The 24790-nt window shown below is 40.7% G+C and overlaps 1 protein-coding gene and 1 long non-coding RNA gene across 6 annotated transcripts in view; one reads left to right on the forward strand and one right to left on the reverse strand.

Moving 5' to 3' along the window:
* Positions 1-24790, reverse strand: part of tmtc1 (transmembrane O-mannosyltransferase targeting cadherins 1) — a 114845-nt gene that overhangs the window by 54154 nt on the left and 35901 nt on the right. For all 5 annotated transcript variants that reach the window (XM_028043538.1, XM_028043541.1, XM_028043542.1 and 2 more), the window contains 3 exons: positions 21001-21074; positions 9518-9694; positions 2117-2198 (listed from right to left, as the gene is read on the reverse strand). In XM_028043538.1, coding sequence (XP_027899339.1) covers positions 2117-2198; positions 9518-9694; positions 21001-21074 — 333 coding nt within the window. The remainder of the gene's footprint in view (positions 1-2116; positions 2199-9517; positions 9695-21000; positions 21075-24790) is intronic.
* Positions 1462-23771, forward strand: LOC114160778 (uncharacterized). Its single transcript, XR_003598848.1, has 3 exons — positions 1462-1473; positions 6911-6918; positions 23634-23771. It is a non-coding gene; the product is annotated as an uncharacterized LOC114160778 (long non-coding RNA).

Genomic DNA, 24790 nt, shown 5'->3' on the forward strand with positions numbered 1-24790 from the left:
AGCACGAGAAACTAGAGAAATACCAGGGCCTCAGGGAGGAACTGGAGAGGGCCTGGAAGGTGAAGACCACAGTGGTGCCTGTGGTCATCGGGGCCCTCGGGGCAGTCACCCCCAAACTGGACCAATGGCTACAACAGATCCCAGGAACAACATCAGACATCTCAGTCCAGAAATGTGCAGTCCTTGGCACAGCCAAGATACTGCGCAGAACCCTCAAGCTCCCAGGCCTCTGGTAGAGGACCCGAGCTCAGAGGATAAGAACCACCCGCGGTGGGTGAGAAGGGAATTTTTTTTTTTTGTATATAAGCTGACTGGATAGCTCAATAGATAAGGCATCAGTATATCACCCGAGACACCATGAGAGATACTAAGATGTATAACATGCCGGCTCAGACGTTGCCCGGCCAAACAAGGTCTGCGTCAGGTGTTGGGGAACCAGAGCACCTTGATGACAAATGGGCTACTGGAACAAGACGGAAATGGGCGAGAGATGAAAATGTGGATCTGTTGGAATGCTACTACTCAAGTAACCCTAATCAGAGAGGTTGCAAAGACTGGTGAAGGAATGGTTGCAAAGACTGGTGAAGGAATGGTTACTTCGACATCCCCAGTCAACACTAAGCACTAAACAACTAGTAGCTCAGTGTTCCAACATCCGCAAACGGCAACTGCCATCACAACTTGAGATTGACGAGATACAACACAAATGCTACGGCAAAAAGGAGGAACTGTGGGGACTTAACTACAAGTCCCCACCCAGTCAGTGATCCTTGGCTATAAGAGGCTAAAATCAAGGTAACAAGGAGGGAAGTGAGCCAACTGTACAATGAAACAGAGTACAATGAAAGGGTACAATGAAAACCTGTGTTACAAGAAAGCCTATGACTCAATGCTTAGAGTAGTGGATAAAGAGGAAAAGCCGTTGTGGTAGATGTAGCGACTGCAACATCAGGAAAAAGGAGCACGAGGGCCAGGGCCTTAGTTTGGTGTTTGGTGCCCTCCTAATATTGATGTGATATTTGACAAACCAAAGCTCTAAGTGAAATAGACCATGTCTGAGGAATAGGATTGCCAAATGACTTTTGGTAACAAAAAAAATTTTGGTTTCAAAATTAGGTTAGTGGTCACATTTGCTGCCCAAGTACAAAGAGACTTTGAAAATTAAGTTTTTGCAACCCAGAATCCTCCAGTAGTCACATGACTGCTTAGGGATAAGATATTTACAGTAAAGGGTGCGTCATACTGGGTCTTCCAGTTAAAAGGAAATTGTTACTTTCCACATTCGTCATTTGCTTACTCAGGGAAAGGGACTGCTGGAAAGTCAGACTCCCTCCTCCAGCTCCCTAGAAAAGTAATGTTTTACTAGTTGACATTAGATTATACATACTGCAATCTGATTGTAACTATATGATTATGCCATTAGAGTTGTTGCAAGTGTATCTTTAGCACCACCTAAAAGTGATTTTGTGAATAGTCCAACAGTGACATCACAGGAAGTTTATGGATGTATACATGTTGCTTGACGATTGACAGTAATCCACATGCATCTGCCTCCGTCCTTCATCTTTTCTGGTTTTATCTGTATTTATATTGTTTATTCTTTACTTATTTCCAGTTCTTTGCAACATGAGATAACTTTATTCTCTAACTTTCTCAGATTGTTGAAGCAACATGTTTAGAGTGCAGTCATGGTTTTTCTTGCATCTAAAGTAATGTAGTTTATGTTGCACTATAGAGACAGTGTACATGGAAGATTACAATTGTACATGTTGTAATTGTATTGTTTGTTATACTTCATTTCAGTTTCACACTTTCTACATCATTAAACCTCTGGACAAAGAATAATGGTCTTCAGAGTCTTAATGGAGGAAAGAGTAAAATAATTGAGATGGAATTAATTTGACTGATTTGAACTGAAGTTAGACAATATCTGGATATTAACTGGATCTGTATGTAAAATAAGTTAACATTAACTTTGTTAATCACAACTATATAAATTAACTGATTTTTATTGAAGTAAAACACCAAAAGACGATCATGTGTTCAAACAGTGCTCATAAAGTGATTAAGACATGCAAAAATAGTAAACAAAATATCACTATAAAATAATACTCACATAGCCAGAGATAAGGCAAGCCCGTTTAATGAAGGGAGTGCAGAAGTGGGGGAAGTCCTTGGGTCTAGAACTCAAAAGGTGACTGTGGAGCAAAAACAGGTTATCCTATTAAAAGCCAAAGTAGTCTTAGATAGGTGACTTTGATTTTTTTGGCAACTAGTTGATCTGTATTTTAACTTTTGTTTTCTAATTTGGCAAATCAGTATGGACTTTTTTGTGGGCACAAAAAAGATCCAAACGTCAACTGTGAGAATGATCCAATGAAAGGTTATATGTAGTATTCATATACCTATGCCAGACTAGACCGAATGTTCCACCCTGTCAGTGAGGCTTGTGGTAGATGCAGCATATCTCTGACCAAACATGTTAATATGATTTGGTCATGTACAAAGCTGACGACTTACTGGTTTGATATTTTTGCCAAAATAAGCTTGGCTTATTGTTCCTAACCCATTGTCAGCCATTTTTGGTGTTTCAGGTCTGTCCAACGTTTTGAAACAGCAAAATCTTCTGGTCCGTCAGTTAATTCTACTCCATCACATTTACTGAGTCTAGTAGGTACTCTACAATTTAAAGCTGAGATTTTTCCTCAAAGGTAAATTATGCCTCTGAGGCATACTAAGTTTCTTGACTATACTCAGAATGTGGAAGTCGAGTAGAGACACTCCAACCCTTTTTCAATTTATTTATTTCTCTTACTAATTATTATCATATCATTATGTTTATTTAATTGATTGTGTGTGTGTTTTCTGTAGACTTTGGTGAATGTTTATGCAGTAATGTGTGTGTTTGTTAGTCAGTTATTACTGGCCGGTAAGGAGGGTTGTGGGCGGTTAGTTTGGGGCGTTCCAATACAGAAGTGTTACTCCATTTCTTACTGCTTTAAGTCACAGGTGTCAAACTCCAGGCCTCGAGGGCTGCTATCCTGCAGTTTTTAGATGTGCCACAGGTACAAAACACTGGAATGAAATGGCTTAATTACCTCCTCCTTGTGTAGATCAATTCTCCAGAGCCTTAATGACCTAATTATTCTATTCAGGTGTGGTGCAGCAGAGTCACATCTAAACGTTGCAGGACACGGGCCCTTGAGGACTGGAGTAAGACACCCCTGCTTTAAGAGGATTATATTTACTGTGAGTTTCTCAATGTAAAAAATGTGCTACGAAAACTCTCTATCCACTTGGACCAGCTCTTCTAAGTGAATTCCAGTGCCACGAAACAGTCACTCCAGTCTGTATTTAGGCTAAAGTTCAAGATTCACAAACAACAAGACAGGAGCTAAACGTTATTGAAAAATGGGACAAAAGCTTATCACTAAAATTATATATTTCTAATTAAGTGAGCTCACTTTTGTCTGGAGATGTGCAAGCAAAAGCCAACTTTTGTCTGCACACCTTCCCAGTCATACCAGTTTACAGTCAGTGACTGGAGCAAGAGAACGGAGTGTTAGACTGAGTGGTTTTTTGAGTCTTCTTTTTACCTTTTTTTCTGCAAGGTGTTTTGAACACTTTTCTCTTCACACTGTTACTTGATCTTAAGTTGAGTTTTGGTTGTCCCAGGCTGGTCCGGTAGTTTTTTGCTACCGGTTTGGTTTGGTGTTTTGGCATCATGCCCGTTGTGGAGGGCGGTGCAGAGTTTGAAAAGTTGACATGTTGGCATGCTGTCAAACTCATACCAACAGTGAATTGTTCAGTAGAGGAGGCAGCCTTAGCTGTTGGAGGAGTGGTAGGTTGTGATGGTGTGAAATCTGCTTCCCGTATGAATGGTGCGATTGTAATCTTTCTTGATAGTACATCTAAAGTGAATGATTTGGTTGAAAGGGGCGTCATCATTCATGACACTTTCACACCGGATCTCCCGCTGGTTACTCCAGCTAAAAAGATTATCATCTCAAATGCACACCCGTTTATTAAAAATGATCTCCTTGTTAAGGAGTTGTCACACTATGGACAGCTAGTTTCACCCATAAAGATGGTTTCTTTAGGTTGTAAATATGCGCTTTTTAAACGCGGTGTGTCATAGAAGGCAGGTATTTATGATCCTTAAGGACACAGCTTATGAGCTAAACCTGTCCTTTAATTTCAGAGTAGATGGTTTAATTATATGGTTTTTGCCTCTTCAGAGAACATGAAATGTTTTGGTTGCAGAAGGTCATATACTGTAATTCGATCGTGTCCAGAAAAGCTTTAGAATACACAGTTGGTGAATGCTGGTGATGGTGACAGTGCTGTCGGAGAGGGCCACACCATGCTGCCAGAGAGGGCCACGCCGTGCCGCCGGAGAGGGCCACGTGGTGCCGATGCGGGCCACGCGGCCACTGGTGGTTTGACGGTAGTCAGTGTGGGTCTTGATGTTGCTGGTTCCGGGGTTCCTGGTGATCCTTCTGTTGTAGCTGCAGAGGAACAGCCTGAAGTGCGATCCTTTATAGATTGTGATTGTTCTAATGAAGTTGATATCACTGATAGTGAGATGAAACGTGATCAATCTGTGAGTAGTTTTGATGCAGATTCAGGGGAAAAAAGAACTGATGAAGTTTTTTGTGAAAGCTTTTGTGAGGATGACAGCATGCTTGATGAGGAGTTGTTGAAACTGTCCCAGAAAAGGAAAAGTTCTGGACCTGCTAACTGCAGCACTAAAGCTCTTAGAGCTAAGAGAGCGAACAAAGCAGCAGAGAGCAGTTTGGAGTCTGATAGTAACCTGCCTTTGAACCAGGATTAGCAGAATCGGTATCCTCCTGCTGAAATTAAGAAGTTTTTACAAAAAACTAAAGGACTTAGGCTGATTAAAGTAGAAGAATATTTTCCAGATTTAAAAATGTTTGTTGAATCCTCTTTGGTTTTAACAAAGAAAACTGGACATTTTGTAGATGATGTGTTAACAGATCAAGAAATTTATCGCTTAAAGAAACTGATTTTGAAAGTCAGAGCCCAAGCAATTACTGCTGATGAAGATGAGGATATTTAGAGAAATATTTTATGTTTTTCCGTGTCTTTTCTTTTGTTTCTTCATTTCTATGTGTGATTTTAAAATAGGCACATTAAATTTAAATGGTGCCAGAGATGAAGTGAAAAGGGCTGATTTTTTTAGATTTATAGCTTTATAGAAAATTGATATAATGTTAATTCAAGAAAAACACAGCACTGCTGATGAGAGTGATTGGAAGAAGGAATGTGGAGGGTAGGTTGTTTTTAGTCACAAGTCCAACTGTAGTGGCGGTGTGGTGATTGGCTTTTTTATGAATGTTTTGCCTATTTTTTGTGAAGCAGAGGAAATAATCGAAGGTAATTTATTGAAAGTTAAAGCCAAATATGAAAATGTGAACTTAGTTTTTCTTAATGTGTATGCTCCAACTAAGGGGTGGATAGAATGTTTCTATTGAATATTTTAGAGGACACTGTAAATCAGGGGTCCCCAAACTCGGTCCTCGAGGGCCGGCATCCTGCATGTTTTAGTTCTCTCCCTTGTTTAACGCACCTGGATCCAATGATGGCTCATTAGAAGGCCTAAGAAGAACATTGACCTGCTGAAAAGGTTGTTGGTTCTACCAGGTCGAGAACTAAAACGTGCAGGATGCCGGCCCTCGAGGACCGAGTTTGGGGACCCCTGCTGTAAATGATTGTAGTGATAATGATTATTTGTTTTTATGTGGAGATTTTAATTGCACTGAAAATCCCTTACTTGATAGGAACCACTTAGAGCCTTAGGCTGAATCCTCTCAGAGGCTCAGGCAGCTGCCTGCGACCTCTGACCTTTCGGATGTGTGGAGAGCGTTCAACAGGAATCAGAGACAGTATACATGGAGTCATTCTAAAGATAATCTTTTATCCTTGGCAAGATTGAATCGTATATATGCATTTAAACATCATTTGAATATATTTAAGAATTGTCAAATAATTCCTGTTAGTTTTTCTGATCACTGTTGTTGCTCTGTGTTTATTAAAAATGTTCATATACAGAGTGTCTACTAGGATTTTAATACAGCTCTTTTAAACGATAGAGCTTTCAGAACAGCTTTTGAATATTTCTGGGTAAGTCATAAACAATCTAAATCAGATTTTTCTTCTGTCCAACAGTGGTGGGATTATGGTAAATGTCAAATTAAGCAGTTGTGTCAACAGTTCACTTGCAATGTCACTAGAGACATAACCAGATCTCTGAGGGACTTGGAGACTCAGATAGTAGAGCTGCAGGGTTTGGCAGCGTCTACAGGAAACCGAGGGTTTTTAGATTCTTTTTTCTAGAGAACAAAGCGATAGACTTTTGTTATCAGTCATTTCGACCAACAACATTAAAAAAATCAGTCATGTACTATTTTTACCAGTCAAATTATAATCATGTTAACATAGGCTATTTAACCGCATTTTATGTGGTTTAGTTAATATTCATCACACAATGGGATCTGCAGATGAACTCATCTAACCTTTTCTCTGTAGTGACACAAACCACTGACTGTTGCCCCAATAACTTCTAATAAATGATCATGCGCTTTTACCAGGATCTTTTTGTGTGGTTTCGCTTCCCCGAAACGGACAGGTGTTACATCTGCCATGCTCCTCCTGAGAGCCGCTCTTCTTCTGGGTGCAGGAGGGTAACGTGCACCTAGAAGACTCATTTTGTTGAGTGATAGACTGTCGCAGAGTGAGTTAAGTTTAATTCTTCGCAGGGTCGGAGTCGCCTCCGCATTGGTTGTGCAGCGGACTGCGCATAGCTAACTGATGCACCTTTATTTATTTATTAACTGCTGGCTCCTGTTTAGACTATAAATGGATTAGCTCAACGTTGCATTCTCTTTAGTTTTCTCTGTTCTGTATATAATGGAGACCGGAATGAAAGGCACCATTTCAACCAAAGGTTTGGAATGCACTTCTGAACCAGACGCTCCAAAGCGTCCGGTCCATAACTCTTCAACACGCTGTCAGCTCTGGGTCAGAAAGAAGCATTTAGTTCAGTGTCCATGAGATGATATTCAGAAAGGATTTTATTTATTAATTGATTTTAGTTGCCTGTGTAAAGTCTACACTTTACTATACTTGTCTGCCCATGTGCACCAGTCAAGGGTGTTAATTATAACCTGCAAAATGATGAACGGGCTTTAAATTTTCCAGTCATTTAAGGAAATAACAGGTCAAATATGGAAAATATTCCGTTAATGCAACCTCTGGTACACACATGTACTGTATGTGTGTGTATATATACCTATGTGTGCCTATGTAGAGTAAATTGATTACAACAGTCTGTTTTTGAATAATTTTGCTGAATATTTAAACCTATTCGGTTAACAGTTCACATATTCATATTAAGACAATCAAGATCTAGTCTTTCTTCTGCTAATCTAAGTCTACAGTCTAAGTACTTGCTGATACCATCACCAATTAAACAAGTTGATATTTCACACAAGAACTTTTGAAGACAAATGTGTATTATTTACAACAGGTTGGTTCTTCTCTGATTGTTTTAACAGAACACAAATGGAGCAACACAGATTGCTTAGTCTTCAAATGGCTTATCAAATTAAAAGATGCATTTTTTGCTAGAATTTAGATCCGACCTGAAATCTGCTCCGGGATTACCAGAACTATTTGCCTGATGGGTCTTGGGCTTCTGGCGCATTTAGCCTGCAGTACATGAAGAAAGCCTAAAGAAAAAACGCGATCAAGTTGTGTTGATCTACATATTGTAGTTTAAATAGAGGAGCATCAGCTGACTGTTGAGGAAGGAAAGAAATGAAAGTGCAGATGTCCGTTAGACTCTAACAAGCGCAGTAAATGCGCACGCATCTCCACCGTTACTCTCCAGTTAATCACACATCAGGTGACAAACGCCAAATATACAACATGTAGTTACACTGCGCTAATGGTGGTCTAAAAACAAAACCAATAAAAACTTAACTGAATTAATCTGTCGGATTCCCTCCTCACCCTTCTTTTGATAAGTACAGAGACTGTCTGCTGTTTTTTATCCAGACTGTGATAACGCGCATCCAACCATTTGATGCGCAGCCAGTTTCAACTTTACGCACAGAGAACAACTTTGGAGTGTAAAGCACAGCTGATCCACTTCTGTAGGATTTTTCTCCTGCAGAGGGGGATGAGTGCAGGATGAGGTAACAATCAGAGTCTTGCTGTATTCCGATCACTTCAATTGATGAAATGTTAACTGATTTCAAAAACGTTCTTATCTTACTGCAGAGAAAAAGTTGATGACTACATAACGGAAATAAAATGCAATTAACTTATCATATGATGGACAAAGAAAAAATGTAGCGCAACCGCTGCTCCAAACTACAAACATTTTCGCTCCCCTCTCCTTTCTTCAGTTGTTTTTCTGTCTTTTTTGTGGAGGATCAGTAAATAAATTATTGGTGTTTTACCATCACCTGGTATGAAGTGTGCTTTAACCTTAGAGTTGCACCGCAGCGCAGCACAAGAGGAACATCCAGCAGAACAGGACGGCTTGCTTTTATGAGTACGAGAATACTGCAGGCTGGGTCCATGCCTGATATAAATCTATTTATATATATTATCACATGGCCTTATATATAGTTTTATACATTTTCTTTTCATATATTTATTATTCTTTTTCTTCTTTGCATATTAGTGGGTTAGAATGATTCCAAATACTGTATAGGAATAAACCTGGTGTTGTTACATGTCAGTCATGGGGGGAGGGTGTGTGTGTGTGGGGGGGGGGGGGGGGGGGTATCAATCAGATGGGGCAAATCAGATGTCAGGGGGAGCCAGTGTACGTATTTACACAAAGAAATTAGCATTTCACAATATATATTTTTACTGGTATTATTATGAATGATATGGCCCAGCCCTAATGACGGATTAATCTCTGAAGGTTCGGCATCTCAATGAGTTTTGGTGTACTAGATAATATTTTTATGTTTTATGGCAAGATTTTGAGGTCACACCCCTTTAACATGCTCAAAACCTCATTAATTTGATAAATTTAGATCCCCATTATCTGATGAGCGAAAAATCTCGGAGAAGTTCAGTCAAATGTGGAGGCTATAAATGGCCAAACGTCAGCCAATCTAAGATGGCCAACTTCTGTTTGGACTAAATGGGTGCAAGAGAGTTTTCTGAAGGTTTTGAGGAGTTTTACAAATGTGTCCCGTTTCATGCTTGTATGATAAAGTTAGGCCAAGGCAGAAGGTATTTTGCAATTTGCCTGGGGAGCTGTTAAGCTGTTCCTGCTGCAACTTTTTCGAATTCCCTAAAATCAGTCATTTTTACAAATGACTGATGCATCCAACCAATTCAGGGCATTTTTGTATATGTTTAAGCGTTCAAAAAGTTAATTTATTTGACAGAATAATAATAGTACGGATAGAACAGGCCTTCACAGCCCTTGTGCTGCTTGGGCTTAACAACAAAAAAAGGACTTTGTGCTTACTGTGTGAGAGGCTTGCGGCACAGCACCAGAGCATCATAGAGCAGACACACTCCAAACACAGTGATTCCTGTTTCCTTGACCAGCATTGCACAGGTACCCAGAAACAAGCTGATGAGCAGAGACCCTGGAGACACAGTGGAAGGGAACGAGTCTTCGGAGACCCATTCATCAATACTCCTGTGACACCAGAGAATACAATGGCATTCACATTTTAATACAACCTCATTTTTAAAGCATTTACAGTGAGTTTCCCATGCACACGCACGCACACAACACCTTACATACATTCACAAGGGACTTTATCACATACACCTTGCAAGTATCAGCAAGGACGCATTCAGAACTTCCTCATTTCAGCCTTGTTGAATCTAAATTCAATTCTAGTTGAATTTAGATTCAAGTGGGTTCCAGAATGACTCCTCAGCCCTCTGCTGCGTCCTTGTGGAAAACCACCGCTCTCAGTTTACCACAACAGCTTATAGCCCAGTGCGGCTTATATATGTACATTTCCAGTTGCTTTTTGTTTTTTTAAACTTTGTAGATGCGGCTTTTGGTATGGTGCGCTTTATAGTCCGAAAAATAAGGTAAATGAAATTAATTATCACAATTCTAATGGGCTTATAGAATCACAACAGGGCATATTCATGCATTTTCGCATGCTCCATCCTTGATCCATGCTTGACCTTTAGTGCTCCCACGAGATAGGGGGAGGTTTGTGTGTTCTGATAATATCAAACAATGTGTTTTTATGCAGCGACGAGAAGATTATTTTCATGACAGTCAGACCAAATGTTCAGCTTCCAAATGTGCATTTGGAGCACAGGATTTGGATTGGATGTGATAGTGCACTGGGCAGGAGTGCCTGGCATGAGAAATCAGGAGATCATGGCCACACCACAGTGAGGTATGAACCTTTATGTTTCCTGAACATCTTCCTGGAGGCTTATAAAGCTTTTCAAATAGGTCTCTGTTTCTTTTGCACCACAGTGATGCAGTATTGCCAGTGTATGTAATTGATTGGATCATTTGCTATTTATACCAGGTAGGGATGCAAACAATCAATTTAGGATTAACTGTCAATTAATGGGATTAGATTAAAATGAGTTCCAATCAATCAACTAAGAGCGTTTGTTTATATATTCTTTCCACATTATAGTTTGGCCTCCATGCAAAAGAAGGCGCTGATGGTCAGCCTTAAGTGGAGAAACAAAAATGGCTGTGGGAGCATCACTAAACAGGAAAGTGAAACAGTCCAAACATAGTCTGTGGAATGCAAAATGCGCTTTATGCGGTTCTGTTTAGAAATTGTCAACAAAACCTGAGATCATCCCACTTCCCCATGCTAGAGATTTTAGTTTTGTCGTGTTCTGTGTTTTCTGTGTGTTAATTTCGAGTTTTCTGTGTCCTTGAGTCTCTTCGTTGTCCTGTCCTCCCCTTGATTGTTCCCAGGTGTGTCTCGTTCTGTGATTACCCGCTGTGTATTTAACTCCACCTGTGTTCCTTGTTCCTCGTCGGGTCCTTGTCAATTCGTTGTCAATGTGTGTGCTGCCGGTTATGTGGACTGTGCTTTTCATTAAAATCATTATTCATCTTACCTGGGTCCGCTGCGTCTGCCTCACCACTTCATGACAAGTTTAACAGTAACAATAAATAAAGTTACCTTTAAGATTAATCACACAAGTGACATCTAGGCCCAATAGTAGACTTAAACTTCAATAAAATCAATCTGGTTGTGTGTGTTGTTTTTGTCTCTTGCAAACTTTGCTTTAATTCTACTTCTTTCTTCTATCTAATCATCAAAGTCAGACAGAGAGTCATGAGACAGGAAGAGCAGGTTTCATGGAAAAAGAGAAAGTAAGTTTCTAGCCTGCAGTTTTATAAAAACAGATGAGATTATTCCTTACTTCAAAACAAGAAAGTTTTAAAGAATGAAGTCTAAACATTTTGAGTAATTGGATAAGATTCAAAGTAAAATACTTATGTAACCACTACTTAATTTAATTAGCAATAAATTCAGTAGGAAAGTTACTTTTGTTCTAGGGTCACACAGGAGGATAATAAGCACATAAGTTTTAACAACTCAAGTTTATTTTTCTTTCCCCACAAAAAAAAAGAATTCAGGTAACACTAATTACCTTGATAAAATTAAGGAATAAAACTTAAATTGTCCACCCTTATAAAAAATATCAAATTAATATTCAGAAAATTGAGGGTAGGTTTTCTAAACAGTCGCTTTAAAGCTCATCTCAACAAAGAAATGACATATTCCAGTTAGTGCTTCAATATAACAGTTCACTCAGTTCCGTCAATGTGCACATAAGTTGTCAGTTTTGAAAATGTTCATGAACAAATAGTTTGTGGAATAAAAAAATTAAAGGATTGGGGGCCCCCTTTCTTGTTCAATAAGCTTATCTGTTGTCCAAGCAAAATATCCAGTTCCAGCAGGACCAGTCTCTTCGTCTTTCCAAGCTTCAGTCCGAATCACAAAGATGGCAGCGGGACCCTCCTGCTTCTGGAACTCCACTGACTCGTTCAGATATCAACCATCCAAAAAAAAAAAAACAACAACTGGAGAAATCCCAGAACAGAATACACATTATCCAGTTCAAAATAAACAGATTTCTTTCGTATCACAGCAGCACTTATGAGTAGTAACTTCTCTACTTCTACTACTTCATCCAAACCTGTTTTCAGCTTTAAACATTTTCCCGGTGCTATTTTCAAGCATGGTTGTTTCCGGATTGTGGCGTGATGGAAGGGAGTCACATGATGACTTAGTGATGTCATCAGAACGTACTGAGTGTTTTCTATTAAATTGAGTATTGTGGGGACTTCTGGCTGAATGGCGGTGGAGTAAGTCGTGTCTTGGCGTGCTCCTGCGGGTTAGCTGTTTTTTTTTTTCGGTTATTACCTGGCACATTTAATTGACTTCGACTTCAAACGATAACTAATCAATACATTGAACACTATCCTTTTTTTTGGACACTATAATGCCACCAAAGCCGGTAAAAGGAGGAAATTCGATTCAGTCCCACTTGCGGCCTGCTCCTCGTGGTGAGTCCTCGGCCTGTGCTGAGTCAACTCCTGTGTCGGAGGCGGCGGCCCGAGCCGCTGCAATTAGCGATGCCAGCAGTCTTAAACAGGAGCTGCTTGCGGCTCTCCGGGATGACTTTACTGCTATACTTAAGGCAGAGTTTCATGCTGTTCTTGGTGAAAGTCTTTCTTCAATTAAGTCCGAGCTGCTGTCCTTCAAGAAGGAATTGTCCTCTGGCCTCACTGCGGTGCAGGAGAGTTTTACGGGGCTAAACGTAACGGTTGCTGAGATGGAGAAATCCCTATCCACCTGCACTGATGACATCGTTGGCCTCCGGAAGACAGTGGACAGCCTTACTAAAACTGTGGCACAGTTGGAGGACAAATGTGATGACTTGGAATCCCGGTCCCGGCGTCAGAACATCCGCATCATTGGTGTCCCGGAGGACGACCCTTTATCGGCTTCGACGGCTGCGGTCTCTCGGTTGCTAAAGGAAGCCTTCGGTTTCGCGGAGGAACCGTTGCTCGACCGCGCTCACCGTATCCCGATCCCGAAACCCAAGGCAGGTGAGCGCCCTCTCCCCATCGTAGCTAAGCTACATTACTACTCCGACTGTGTGAAAATCCTGTCGAAGGCAAGGGAGCTGCAGCGGATTAAGATGAACGGTACGACCATCTTCGTTTTCCCCGATTATACTGCTAGGACGGCCCGAGCACGGGCTGCCTTTACAGATTGCCGTCGCCGACTCCGTGGCATTGAGGGGGTCCGGTTCGGCTTGCTCCATCCGGCCCGGTTGCGGATTACCCATGGTGGAACTACGCGAGTTTTCACCTCTCCGGAGGAGGCTAATATCTACATCGAGTCCATTATCAAGTGAGAGCTATAATCACAAGGATTTGTTTCACATTCTGGGGACTTTGTTTTGTTTGGTTAAGTAATATTTTCACATTAAGGAGAAATGGGAAGAAAGGAAAAAAGAAAAAACGGACTGTTTCGAAATAGTCGGGGCTTACTTGTGTAATTCAAATGATGGATGTTTTCTGCAGGTGTTGTTGATTTCCTAGAATAGTGCCTATTGTATATTTTAATTTTCTCTCTATTCTGCTGATTCTGCAGGAGTCGCCTAGTATTAAAGGGAGCTTTTTTGTTGTGCTGTTTGGTTGTAAGGATAAGTTTAAAGTGGCTCCTGTTGGAGTCTGCACGGTCCCTTCATTTGGGGAAGGGCAGAGTGCAAGCAAGGGGGGGGGGGATGTTTGTATATGTTTTCTTTTGTTTTTTTGTGATTTTTTTTTTTTTTTTGTCCCTTCTTGGGGATGGAGGGGGTGGCAATATCTTTCAACTTCTGTTCTAAACAACTGGTCACATGTCTGTTGATTTGAAAGTGTCTGTTAGATTCCTAAGTTGGAATGTTAAAGGTCTTAATAGTCCAGTGAAGAGATCTAAAATAAACTCTCATCTGAAGCGCCTAAACCCTGATATAGTATTTCTACAGGAAACACATCTGCAAAATGCAAATTGGTCCAGGCTCAAATATTCATGGGTTGGAGAGATTTACCACTCGGGCTTCAACTCGAAAGCTAGAGGAGTAGCCATATTATTTAATAAGAAGGTTCATTTCACAGCATCAAAAATAATGCGAGACACAAATGGCAGATTTCTTATAATTGCAGGTAGTCTGTTCCATACCCCTGTCTTATTAGTGAACATTTATGCACCAAACTTTGATAATCCTGATTTTATAAATAATCTATTTAGCACACTTCCTTTTCTTGATACTCATTTGTTGATTCTAGCGGGGGACTTGAACTGTGTAATGAACCCAGCATTAGATCGCTCCTCATCTCGGGCCTCTACACAGTCAAATATGTCTAAATCAATTTCGGACTTTATGACCCAAAATGGGTATGTAGATCCATGGAGGGCACGTAATCCGCTAACTAAGACGTATTCTTTTTTCTCTCAGGTACACCAGTCCTATTCCCGTATAGATTATTTTTTTATTGATGGCTCTTTAATGCATAGAGTCACATCTTCTGAATACTATCCGATTATTATTTCTGATCATTCCCCTTTAAGCCTTGATATAAACTTCATGAATAAACCCCGTTCTTGCCCTTGTTGGAGATTTAATAGTCTCCTGTTATCAGATGAAGCATTCAATAAATTTATCCTATCAACAATTGATGATTTCCTTACGTTTAACAAGAGTGACACAGTGTCTTTCTCATTAGTATGGGAAACATTAAAAGCCTATCTTCGGGGTCAGATTATTTCTTTTTCAGCTAATGCTAATAAAAATATCCGTACTAAAATATCAGAAATATCAACAAAAATTCAGGAAATCGACAGGCAAAATGCCACTAATCCGTTATTCGCTTTACTGAAGCAACGACTGGATCTTCAAACTGAACTTGATCTCCTAACAACTTCTGATTCTCTTGATTCGATCTCGAGCCTCTTATTATGAGCATGGAGAAAAACCAAGTAGACTCCTGGCACACCAACTGAAACGCAAAGCTAGCTCTCGCACAATATCACAAGTCAAGGATCAGTTAGGCAATCTCGTTTCCGATGCTGTTTCCATCAGTGACATTTTTAAGAACTTTTATTGTAATCTGTATAAATCTGAAATGCAATCGGGCTCAGATGAGTTATTTGCCTTTCTTCAGAATATTGATGTCCCTAGGTTAAATAAATTGGTTTCTGATCAACTTGATGCTCCCATTAAATTGGAAGAAATTTTTACATCAATCAATAATATGCAGAGTGGTAAGGCCCCCGGCTCGGACGGTTTTCCTGCCGAATTTTTAAAGAAATTTAAAGACAAGATGGCCCCTCTTCTTCTCGAGGTCTATAATGAGTCCCTGGGGCGTGGCCTGTTGCCCCCCACGTTGGCTCAGGCTTCAATTTCTCTCCTGTTGAAGAGGGGTAAAGATCCTACTGCTTGCGAGTCTTATAGGCCCCTGTCGCTCTTGAATGTGGATTTTAAAATTTTAGCTAAAATACTCGCAACTCGGCTTGAGATGGTGCTTCCTCAGATTATTTCGCATGAACAGAATGGATTCATCAAAGGTTGTCATTTGTTCTTTAATATTCGTACACTATTGAATGCAATTTTTTCAGCTCATTCCCCCACGTCTCCGGAGGTGATCATTTCTCTTGACGCCGAGAAAGCCTTTGATCGAGTAGAATGGGAGTACCTCTTTGCCGTTCTCAATAGGTTTGGTTTTGGGGGGAGGTTTTTGGCCTGGATCAAACTACTTTATTCATCTCCTCAGGCTTGTATTGTCACCAACTCCGTCCAATCTGATTATTTTCCATTGGGACGCGGTACGAGACAGGGTTGTCCTCTTTCTCCTCTCTTGTTTGCGTTAGCCATTGAACCTCTTTCTGCTGCGCTAAGATCCCTCTCTTCTTTTCATGGAATTATCCGCTCTGGTGTTGAACTTAAACTGTCTTTATATGCAGACGACCTTCTCTTGTATGTTTCGGATCCTTTACATAGTCTTCCTCCAATTTTGGATATTCTTGAAAAATTTGGATCTTTCTCCGGCTACAAAATTAACTTGCTTAAAAGTGAATGCTACCCAGTAAACTCATTGGCATTGGAACTTGGGCTTCCTGACATTCCTTTTAGACTCAGCCCCTCAGGGTTTAGGTACTTGGGAATTAATATTACACGTACTCTGCCCTCAATGTTTTCTCAGAATTTTGCCCCCCCTAGTCTCTCAAATTGCATCAGATTTTCAGAGATGGAACTCTCTCCCTCTTTCACTAATTGGCAGGATTAATGTTATTAAAATGAATGTTCTACCGAGACTTCTTTTTTTATTTCAATGTATCCCTCTATTCTTGCATAGACAGTTCTTCAAGTCCCTCGATCAGATGGTTTCTTCATTTTTGTGGAACAATAAGGCCCCCAGATTGAGGCTTTCTCTATTGCAGCAGTTCACCACGAGTGGTGGTCTTTCCTTACCCAATTTTGCAATGCATTACTGGTCTTCACATATTCATAAATTGATTTATTGGCTAAATTCACCTAATCTGATCTGGTGTAAACTTGAAATTCAATCGATTTCTACATCTTTTTCACCTGCCTCAATTATCTATTCATCACTACCAATTAAACTATCCTCTGTTATTACAAATCCTATAGTGCTCTCTACACTTAAGATCTGGTCACAATTTAGGTCCCATTTTAAATTTATGTCTCCCTCTATTAAAATGCCGTTATTAAAAAATCCTTTATTTTCTCCTGCGACCACTAATGTTGGCTACAGAGTTTGGCATGAGAGAGGCATTTGTACAATGAGAGATCTCTACAAAGATGGTCTATTTCTTAGTTTTTCGGAGTTGTCCTCGAAATTTAACCTACCTACTTCTCATCTGTTTCTCTATTTCCAAATTAGACATTGTGTTTCTTCGTTGTTCCCTAATTTTCCAACTCTTCCTGTTGATCCACCATGGGTCGACCTTCTAGTTTTGACACCCAATCTGAAATCACCCCTTTCCAATATATATGGAAAGCTTATGGGAATTGAGCCCGATTCATCGGGTAAAACCAGAACTCTTTGGGAACGTGAATTGGGTGTAAAACTGTCTGATTCATGGTGGGATAAAGTTATTCTCAGTATACGTCAAAGCACACCATGTGCCAGATTACAGCTTGTACAGTTTAAAGTGATAAACAGAGTCCACTTCTCAAAATCCCGTCTATCTACAATTTTTCCTTCGATTTTGGACCAGTGTGACAGATGCCAGACCTCTCCCTGCAACTTAAGTCATATGTTTTTCTTTTGCCCGAACTTACAAAAATTTTGGAACTATGTCTTTTCCATACTCTCAGGGGTTTTTGGAATCCAGATCCGAAGCGATCCACTAATTGCCATTTTTGGAGTTCCAGGGACCTCACTTAATCTGTCGCCCCTGCAGGGGGAGGTCTTGGCTTTCTGTTCTCTCCTTGCCAGACGCTGCATTTTACTCTGCTGGAAATCTCCTATATCTCCATCTACTTCACAATGGCTTAATACTGTAAGATCATGCTTAAGGATAGAAAAGATTTTATTAACAGTGAAAGGTAGTTCAGCAAAATTTACTCACAAGTGGGCACCTTTTGTGACATACTTAAAATCTCTGCCTTTATAATGCATATCTTGATGTGACTGACCCATCATGTCATGGGACTAAAATTTACAGAAGAATTGAGTAAAGTGTTGTTGCCTTTTAGGCTCTCAATGCCGTCCAACCCCCTCATCCCCCCCACCCCCCCTTTTTATTTTTTATTTTTTATTTTATTTTATTTATTTATTTATTTTTTTTATGTAATTTTACTTATTTGGTCTCGTTTTTGTTATGTCAGTACGGGGATTTGTGTTCATTGTGTGTTAAAAAAAAAAAAAAGAAAAAATCGGAGAAGTCATGTAAGCTTTGCAAAATGTATGTAATATCAATGTATGTATGTTCTCCTGATAAACAAATAAACAAAAAAAAAAAAAAAAAGAGGTGGTGTTCAGAAAGCCTGTGTCGTTCTGACTGTGGCCATCATCAGATTGTTAGGTCTGCTATCTCTCATCTTTCTTGTGACAGTAGTACATAGATCCTCTATGGACCAAAGCAGCACAGTCGTAGCTCATGAAGCTCATGTCCTTGGTATTTCTGTTTGCGCTGCTCTTGAAGGTCTTACTCCAGCTTTAGGACACACCTTGTGAATAACTCTCAAACTCTTGAATGGACTGTCCATCACAATCCTGTACAGGCTGCAGATATTTATGTATTTTGTGTACCTGTTTTCTATCATTTTTTCCTTCCACTAAACTTTCCATTTATATGCTTAGGTATAGCCCTCTTTGAATAGACAATGTCTTTAGCAATTACTGTTTGTGACTTACCTCTTTGTGGAGAGAATTAATAAAAATACTTTTTTTCATTTTCTGAGAAAAAAAAAAAAAAAATTGAGTATTGTATTTTGTTTACAAGTTTGTTTGTTTTTTTCTACATTATTAATATTATTATTATTATGTATACTTTAAGAGTTAGAGTAAGAAGACGTTTTTTTCTTTTTTGCTTGTTTGGACTTCCTGTGGACAGAGCCTGCGGCTTTAAAAGCAGGGCTCTGCTCCGCAGGGAGGCAGTCGGTGGCTAGACTCCTGAGAAGTCACACTGAAGGTGATGGACTCTGACAATGAATGTACTGCTGTTTGTCTGATTTTAATCTGCCTTGGACGTCCTTTGTATATATTTTGCACCTGCCACCTTTGTTCACCTGAAGAAACGCTTAATAAATTTCAATAACGTGATCTCCGGCCTTGACCAGTCGTTTATGTTTGACCAAGTCATAATAGAACCCTGCCACAGTGTAAAAGGTGTAACTGCAATTAAAGATCACTGATGTGTTGGAGGTAGATGGTAGGTGAAAGGTTAAGGGAAAAAGGGGAACTAACAGGAGAGCAGAAATGATCAATGCCTTATTTGGAAACAGATTGTTGAACAACTTAAACTTTTCAAAGAAAAGGTTGTGTAGGCAACAGACATAAGAGGACCGTTGAGCAACCCTGGGTCATTAGAACAGACATTAGGACATAATGTCTCTGAGACAAAGATGGATATGAGATCATCTATCCAAGCAGTCAGCCAATGAAACGACCACAGCAACAGTGCTAGCCAATGCAAACGCACCAAAAGGGTGGATAAACCCTACATAGGGTGAGTGCAAAAGAGGAACCTTTGATTGGATCCTCCAGGTAGCATCGAGCCAAGATTGAGCTGGACAAAGAACTCCGCAGCTGAAGAAGAGCCGGGGCCACAAAGCCGAAGACTGTCCAGCGGATGGGGACCAATCCATCAGGCCCACAACATGTGGCTTCAAATCGCACTTTTCTCGTCAGCTGGGTTCAGACCCCAAAAGACAAAGATAAAGTTAAAGGCAAAGACAAAGAACAAAGGCAAAGAAGAAGAACTGGTGCCTTCCTTCCATGAGGTCAGCGTATCTACATCTCAAAGGACCAGAAAGATCATGAGACAAGGTGAAGGGAGCTTCAGAGCTGCAAGACAAGAAGCTGAGGAACGCTACACACGAGAAAGTCATCCTAATACCCACGACCTGCCGCTCTAAGTCAGTACTCTTCTTGCCAGCACCCAAGTCCTGTGTGACCTCACCATCCATTCAGAGACAAAAGCTCATCAGACCAACAGAGATCCCTGCCTTCGTCAATCAACCTCCTCCTCCTGCTGCAACACCTTCTTCATCGTCAGGCCAGTTCTGGGGTTCGAAAAGTCATACTCCATCCGTCTCTCTCAAAGGTTCCCTTTTTAGTTCTCAGTGTCAGCATTAGGGATAGATAGGCTTTAATAAAATATTTAGCATAAAGAACATCTAAAAGATGTTGTGGACATTCAATTAATGATTCACCTCAAAGTTCTTTGATGGTTGTAAAATACCTATGATGTTTGATTCTGGAGAGGAAAAGGTGGAAAATGTTTTATAGGTTGCTTGTAGCCCAAAACTATATGTAAAACAACGTCCTTGGGACTCACCCGAGTCACTAAAACCAACCTGGTTCAATAACAAATGCAAGTTGTAATAAAGAGAAAGAGTGACTGTTAGCAGGTGTTTTCTGTGAAACTAGTTGACTGCAGGCTGCTCAGTCTGGCTGATTCACAGGGGGAAGAAGGGTGAGGCATCTGAAAGAAGGTCGCCAGGAACCAGGCGAGTCTTTCTCGACACCAGCTTCAAACTGTTTACTTCAGTTCTGGACAGGGTAAATCCCAGCAGATTTAATGAAACTCAATTCACCTGTTAGATGGAGAGCTGGTAGCACATCTCCCCTCTCAGAAGAGGAAGCAGAGAGTGAGAGAGTAGAGGAGGGAGGGGCGTGGGTGTTGCGCAACAACAAAATATGAACACACAATAAGCTCAAGCAGTATCTGTCCATTTTGTTGACATGGCGTGGCAAGTAAAGTATGCTGTCCTTGATATTTCTCTGTTCATTGGGGATGAACTGTTATTAATCTCCCATGATGAAAAGAATCTATTTTCTTTTTCTAGAAAAAGAAAATAGGCTCATGTTTTGTTATATTTCATATGTGTGAGGTCAAAATTTTCTGTTTATTCAGACTTTAATACAGCTAACAACACTTTTTAATACAATGATGCTTTTTTTTTTAGAATTGAGCATATTATGAAAAATTTTCTGTTCATGTTATGAAAGATTGTCAATTCCCTTGATACAAGAGAAAACACTTTTTTTTTAGAAAAAAAGAGAAAAAGCTGCGTATCAATCGTTAGTCAATTGATGCATCAACTTTAGATGAATTATTCAATAACTTGCATCCCTAATACCAATGAAGTAACTGCATGGGTGAATCTAGTGATGTGTCAGTCCAAAGTTCCAATAAGGGGAACTTTATAAGCTTGTGTAAATGAGGACACTGTGACGCTGAGTTGCCTTACCTAATATAGAGGTGGAACGTCAGCAGGAACAGCAGACAAGCCAAGACATCAGCTCTGCCCACAATGCCAGACACCTGCAACACATACATGCAGAGATTTCAGAAGAGTTAATCTGCTAAAGTAGAGGGAAATAAAGTACAGTAGGCTGCTGAAGAAACTGCTAGATTTTAAAGAACACCCTCTATGTTACAAGTTCAGCTAAAAACTGCAATTACAGAGTTGTGCACTGATAATGTGAAGGTCAGAAAGACTACCAATATAATACTTAGACATACGCAAAACAATTATCCAGCGATTGGAATTGATGATCAATGACCTTTGCAAGTCTAATACCAAAAATTGTATTTTATCTTCCATTAAGCCATTGAATGCTTCAATCTCACAATTTTTGTTCAATAAATATATCACCCAACAGCATGTACTTAGAAATGCTTTTCTTGGACTTAAAACAATAGATAACAGTAAGTGGTATTACCTTTCATGGATTAATGGGGATACTTTTATAATACTTTAATCATTTGCTAAATTCAAAGCTATTATGTATATTAAAAAAAATCCACAGCACATTATTTCTTTTATTATACTCCTAAACGGATAAACAGATTAGAGCTAACAAAAACAGGAAAATGGTACTAACAGAGAGCAGGGTTTCCCCCAGAAAACTTGCTAAGCCCGGTTGTCTTAAGTTGACAGGAAATGTAAAAATATTACTGGGTAATTATATATGTTATGAGAAGACATTGTCAGTGAAATGGTAATGCACAACTACGGAGTCTTAAAAACAACAAATAAAGGTGGGATTCAAGATGGCGGAGGGAATAGGAGCATAGTCAGCTAGCTCTCCAGAGTTGGGTAAAAATGCCCACAACAAAATTGGAACTCGATAGATAAATCTAGAGCATGAGTGAGATAAGCAAGAGAAGAAGCCGGAAAAACTATAAAAAGCAAGACAGAACCGAAGAGCTGCCCGTAACGGAAGAAATCTCTGAACACGAAGCTAGCGAGCACGAAAAAGCTACAGCAGAGAAAATGGAAGAACACGATATACACTGCTCAAAAAAATAAAGGGAACACTCAAATAACACATCCTAGATCTGAATGAAAGAAATATTCTCATTGAATACTTTGTGCTGACAACAAAATCACACAAAAATCATGAATGGAAATCAAATTTATTAACCAATGGAGGCCTGGATTTGGAGCCACACACAAAATTAAAGTGAAATAACACTACACGCTGATCCAACTTTAATGTAATGTCCTTAAAACAAGTCAAAATGAGGCTCAGTATTATGCGTGGCCTCCACGTGCCTGTATGACCTCCCTACAGCGCCTGGGCATGCTCCTGATGAGGTGGCGGATGGTCTCCTGAGGGATCTCCTCCCAGACCTGGACTGAAGCATCCGCCAACTCCTGGACAGTCTGTGGTGCAACGTGACGTTGGTGGATGGAGCGAGACATGATGTCCCAGATGTGCTCAATCGGATTCAGGTCTGGGGAACGGGCTGGCCAGTCCATAGCTTCAATGCCTTCATCTTGCAGGAACTGCTGACACACTCCAGCCACATGAGGTCTAGCATTGTCCTGCATTAGGAGGAATCCAGGGCCAACCGCACCAGCATATGGTCTCACAAGGGGTCTGAGGATCTCATCTCGGTCAGGCAGTCAGGCTACCTCTGGTGAGCACATGGAGGGCTGTGCGGCCCTCCAAAGAAATGCCACCCCACACCATTACTGACCCACTGCCAAACCGGTCATGCTGAAGGATGTTGCAGGCAGCAGACCGCTCTCCACGGCGTCTCCAGACTCTGTCACGTCTGTCACATGTGCTCAGTGTGAACCTGTTTTAATCTGTGAAGAGCACAAGGCACCAGTGGCGAATTTGCCAATCCTGGTGTTCTCTGGCAAATGCCAAGCGTCCTGCACGGTGTTGGGCTGTGAGCACAACCCCCATCTGTGGACGTCGGGCCCTCATACCATCCTCATGGAGTCGGTTTCTAACCGTTTGTGCAGACACATGCACATTTGTGGCCTGCTGGAGGTCATTTTGCAGGGCTCTGGCAGTGCTCCTCCTGTTCCTTCTTGCACGAAGGTGGATGTAGCGGTCCTGCTGCTGGGCTGTTGCCCTCCTACGGCCTCCTCCAAGTCTCCTGGTGTACTGGCCTGTCTCCTGGTAGCGCCTCCAGCCTCTGGACACTTCGCTGACAGACACAGCAAACCTTCTTGCCACAGCTCGCATTGATGTGCCATCCTGGATGAGCTGCAGTACCTGAGCCACTTGTGTGGGTTGTGGAGTCCGTCTCATGCTACCACGAGTGTGAAAGCACCACCAACATTCAAAACTGACCAAAACATCAGCCAGACAGCATAGGTACTGAGAAGTGGTCTGTGGTCCCAACTGCAGAACCACTCCTTTATTGAGTGTGTCTTGCTAATTGCCAATAATTTCCACCTGTTGTCTATTCCATTTGCACAACAGCAGGTGAAATTGATTGTCAATCAGTGTTGCTTCCTAAGTGGACAGTTTGATTTCACAGAAGTTTGATTTACTTGGAGTTATATTGTGTTGTTTAAGTGTTCCCTTTATTTTTTTGAGCAGTGTATATTCCTGTTTAGCCTGTGGGAAGACACAGGCATTAAAAAATGTGTCGGCGATATTCAGTGGCGCACAGTGGGTTGTTTGATATCAGACAGAATGGGTCAGGAGAGGAACCGCAGACCCGTCAGAACCTAAAGAACCAGACATCAGTCTCTTCATCCCTCAGTCATTTCCTGAGACCGAAAAATAATATAAATGGCTATTTAAAGAACAAATCATACAAATAGATTAATAGTAAATAAATAAATATTGTGAGGAAAACATTAAAAACGTGTTAGGATTGTGTAGGAAAAACGTTGATATCTTTTATAAATACAGTGTTTTGTGGTCAATATTATTTCACCATTTTATTAATGTGGGTTGTCAGTTTGGATAAGGCTTCCTATCAAAATATAAGAATGATAGAAAACATGCTAACAAAAAGCCTCAGACCTGCAGCCCACAGGCGGTTCTAGACACAGGCTAACAGAAGTGGCTCTTTGGCTCAAATATATTAAATGATGAAATATTGCAACATTTTTTGTTTCATTCTTTTTTAATTGCCCTGTAGGCAGCAATTTATTCACATATATGTACATTTATTATTATTGATACTTTAATTAAAAATGAGTTGTACAAGTTTATGTCGTTGGGGGGGAGGGATAACATGTTCGCATACACTTCAGAAAGTATGTAGTTGCGCCCCTGTAGATGTGTTTCTGTGTGTGACAAAGGTGTCAAATCCCGTCGCTAACGTAAACACAAAAGCTATAAATGTCTGGCAAGGTGAGAGTTCATCTATTAAACTCACTGAATATGAATACATAAACCAAAAGCTGGAGTATAGAAATTTTTTATAAGAGTACCGCTCCACTGAGGACACCATCTCCTCCGCCCTACACCTGAGCCTGGCTCACCTGGAGGAGAAGAACACTCGTGTGCGAATGTTGTTCCTGGACTTCAGCTCAGCGTTCAACACAATCATCCCGCAGCATCTGGCAGGAAAACTGGGACACCTGGGCTTCAGCACCCCCCTGCGCAACTGGCTGCTAGACTTCCTCACCGACAGACCTCAGTCAGTCCGTATTGGACAACACACCTCCGATGTCATCACCCTCAGCACAGGCTCCCCTCAGGGCTGCGTCCTGAGCCCTCTGCTGTTCACTCTGAACTTCACATCGTGAAGTTCACGAACGACACAACGGTGGTGGG

The sequence above is a fragment of the Xiphophorus couchianus genome, chromosome 17 (assembly GCF_001444195.1).
Source record: "Xiphophorus couchianus chromosome 17, X_couchianus-1.0, whole genome shotgun sequence".
NCBI lineage: Eukaryota > Metazoa > Chordata > Actinopteri > Cyprinodontiformes > Poeciliidae > Xiphophorus > Xiphophorus couchianus.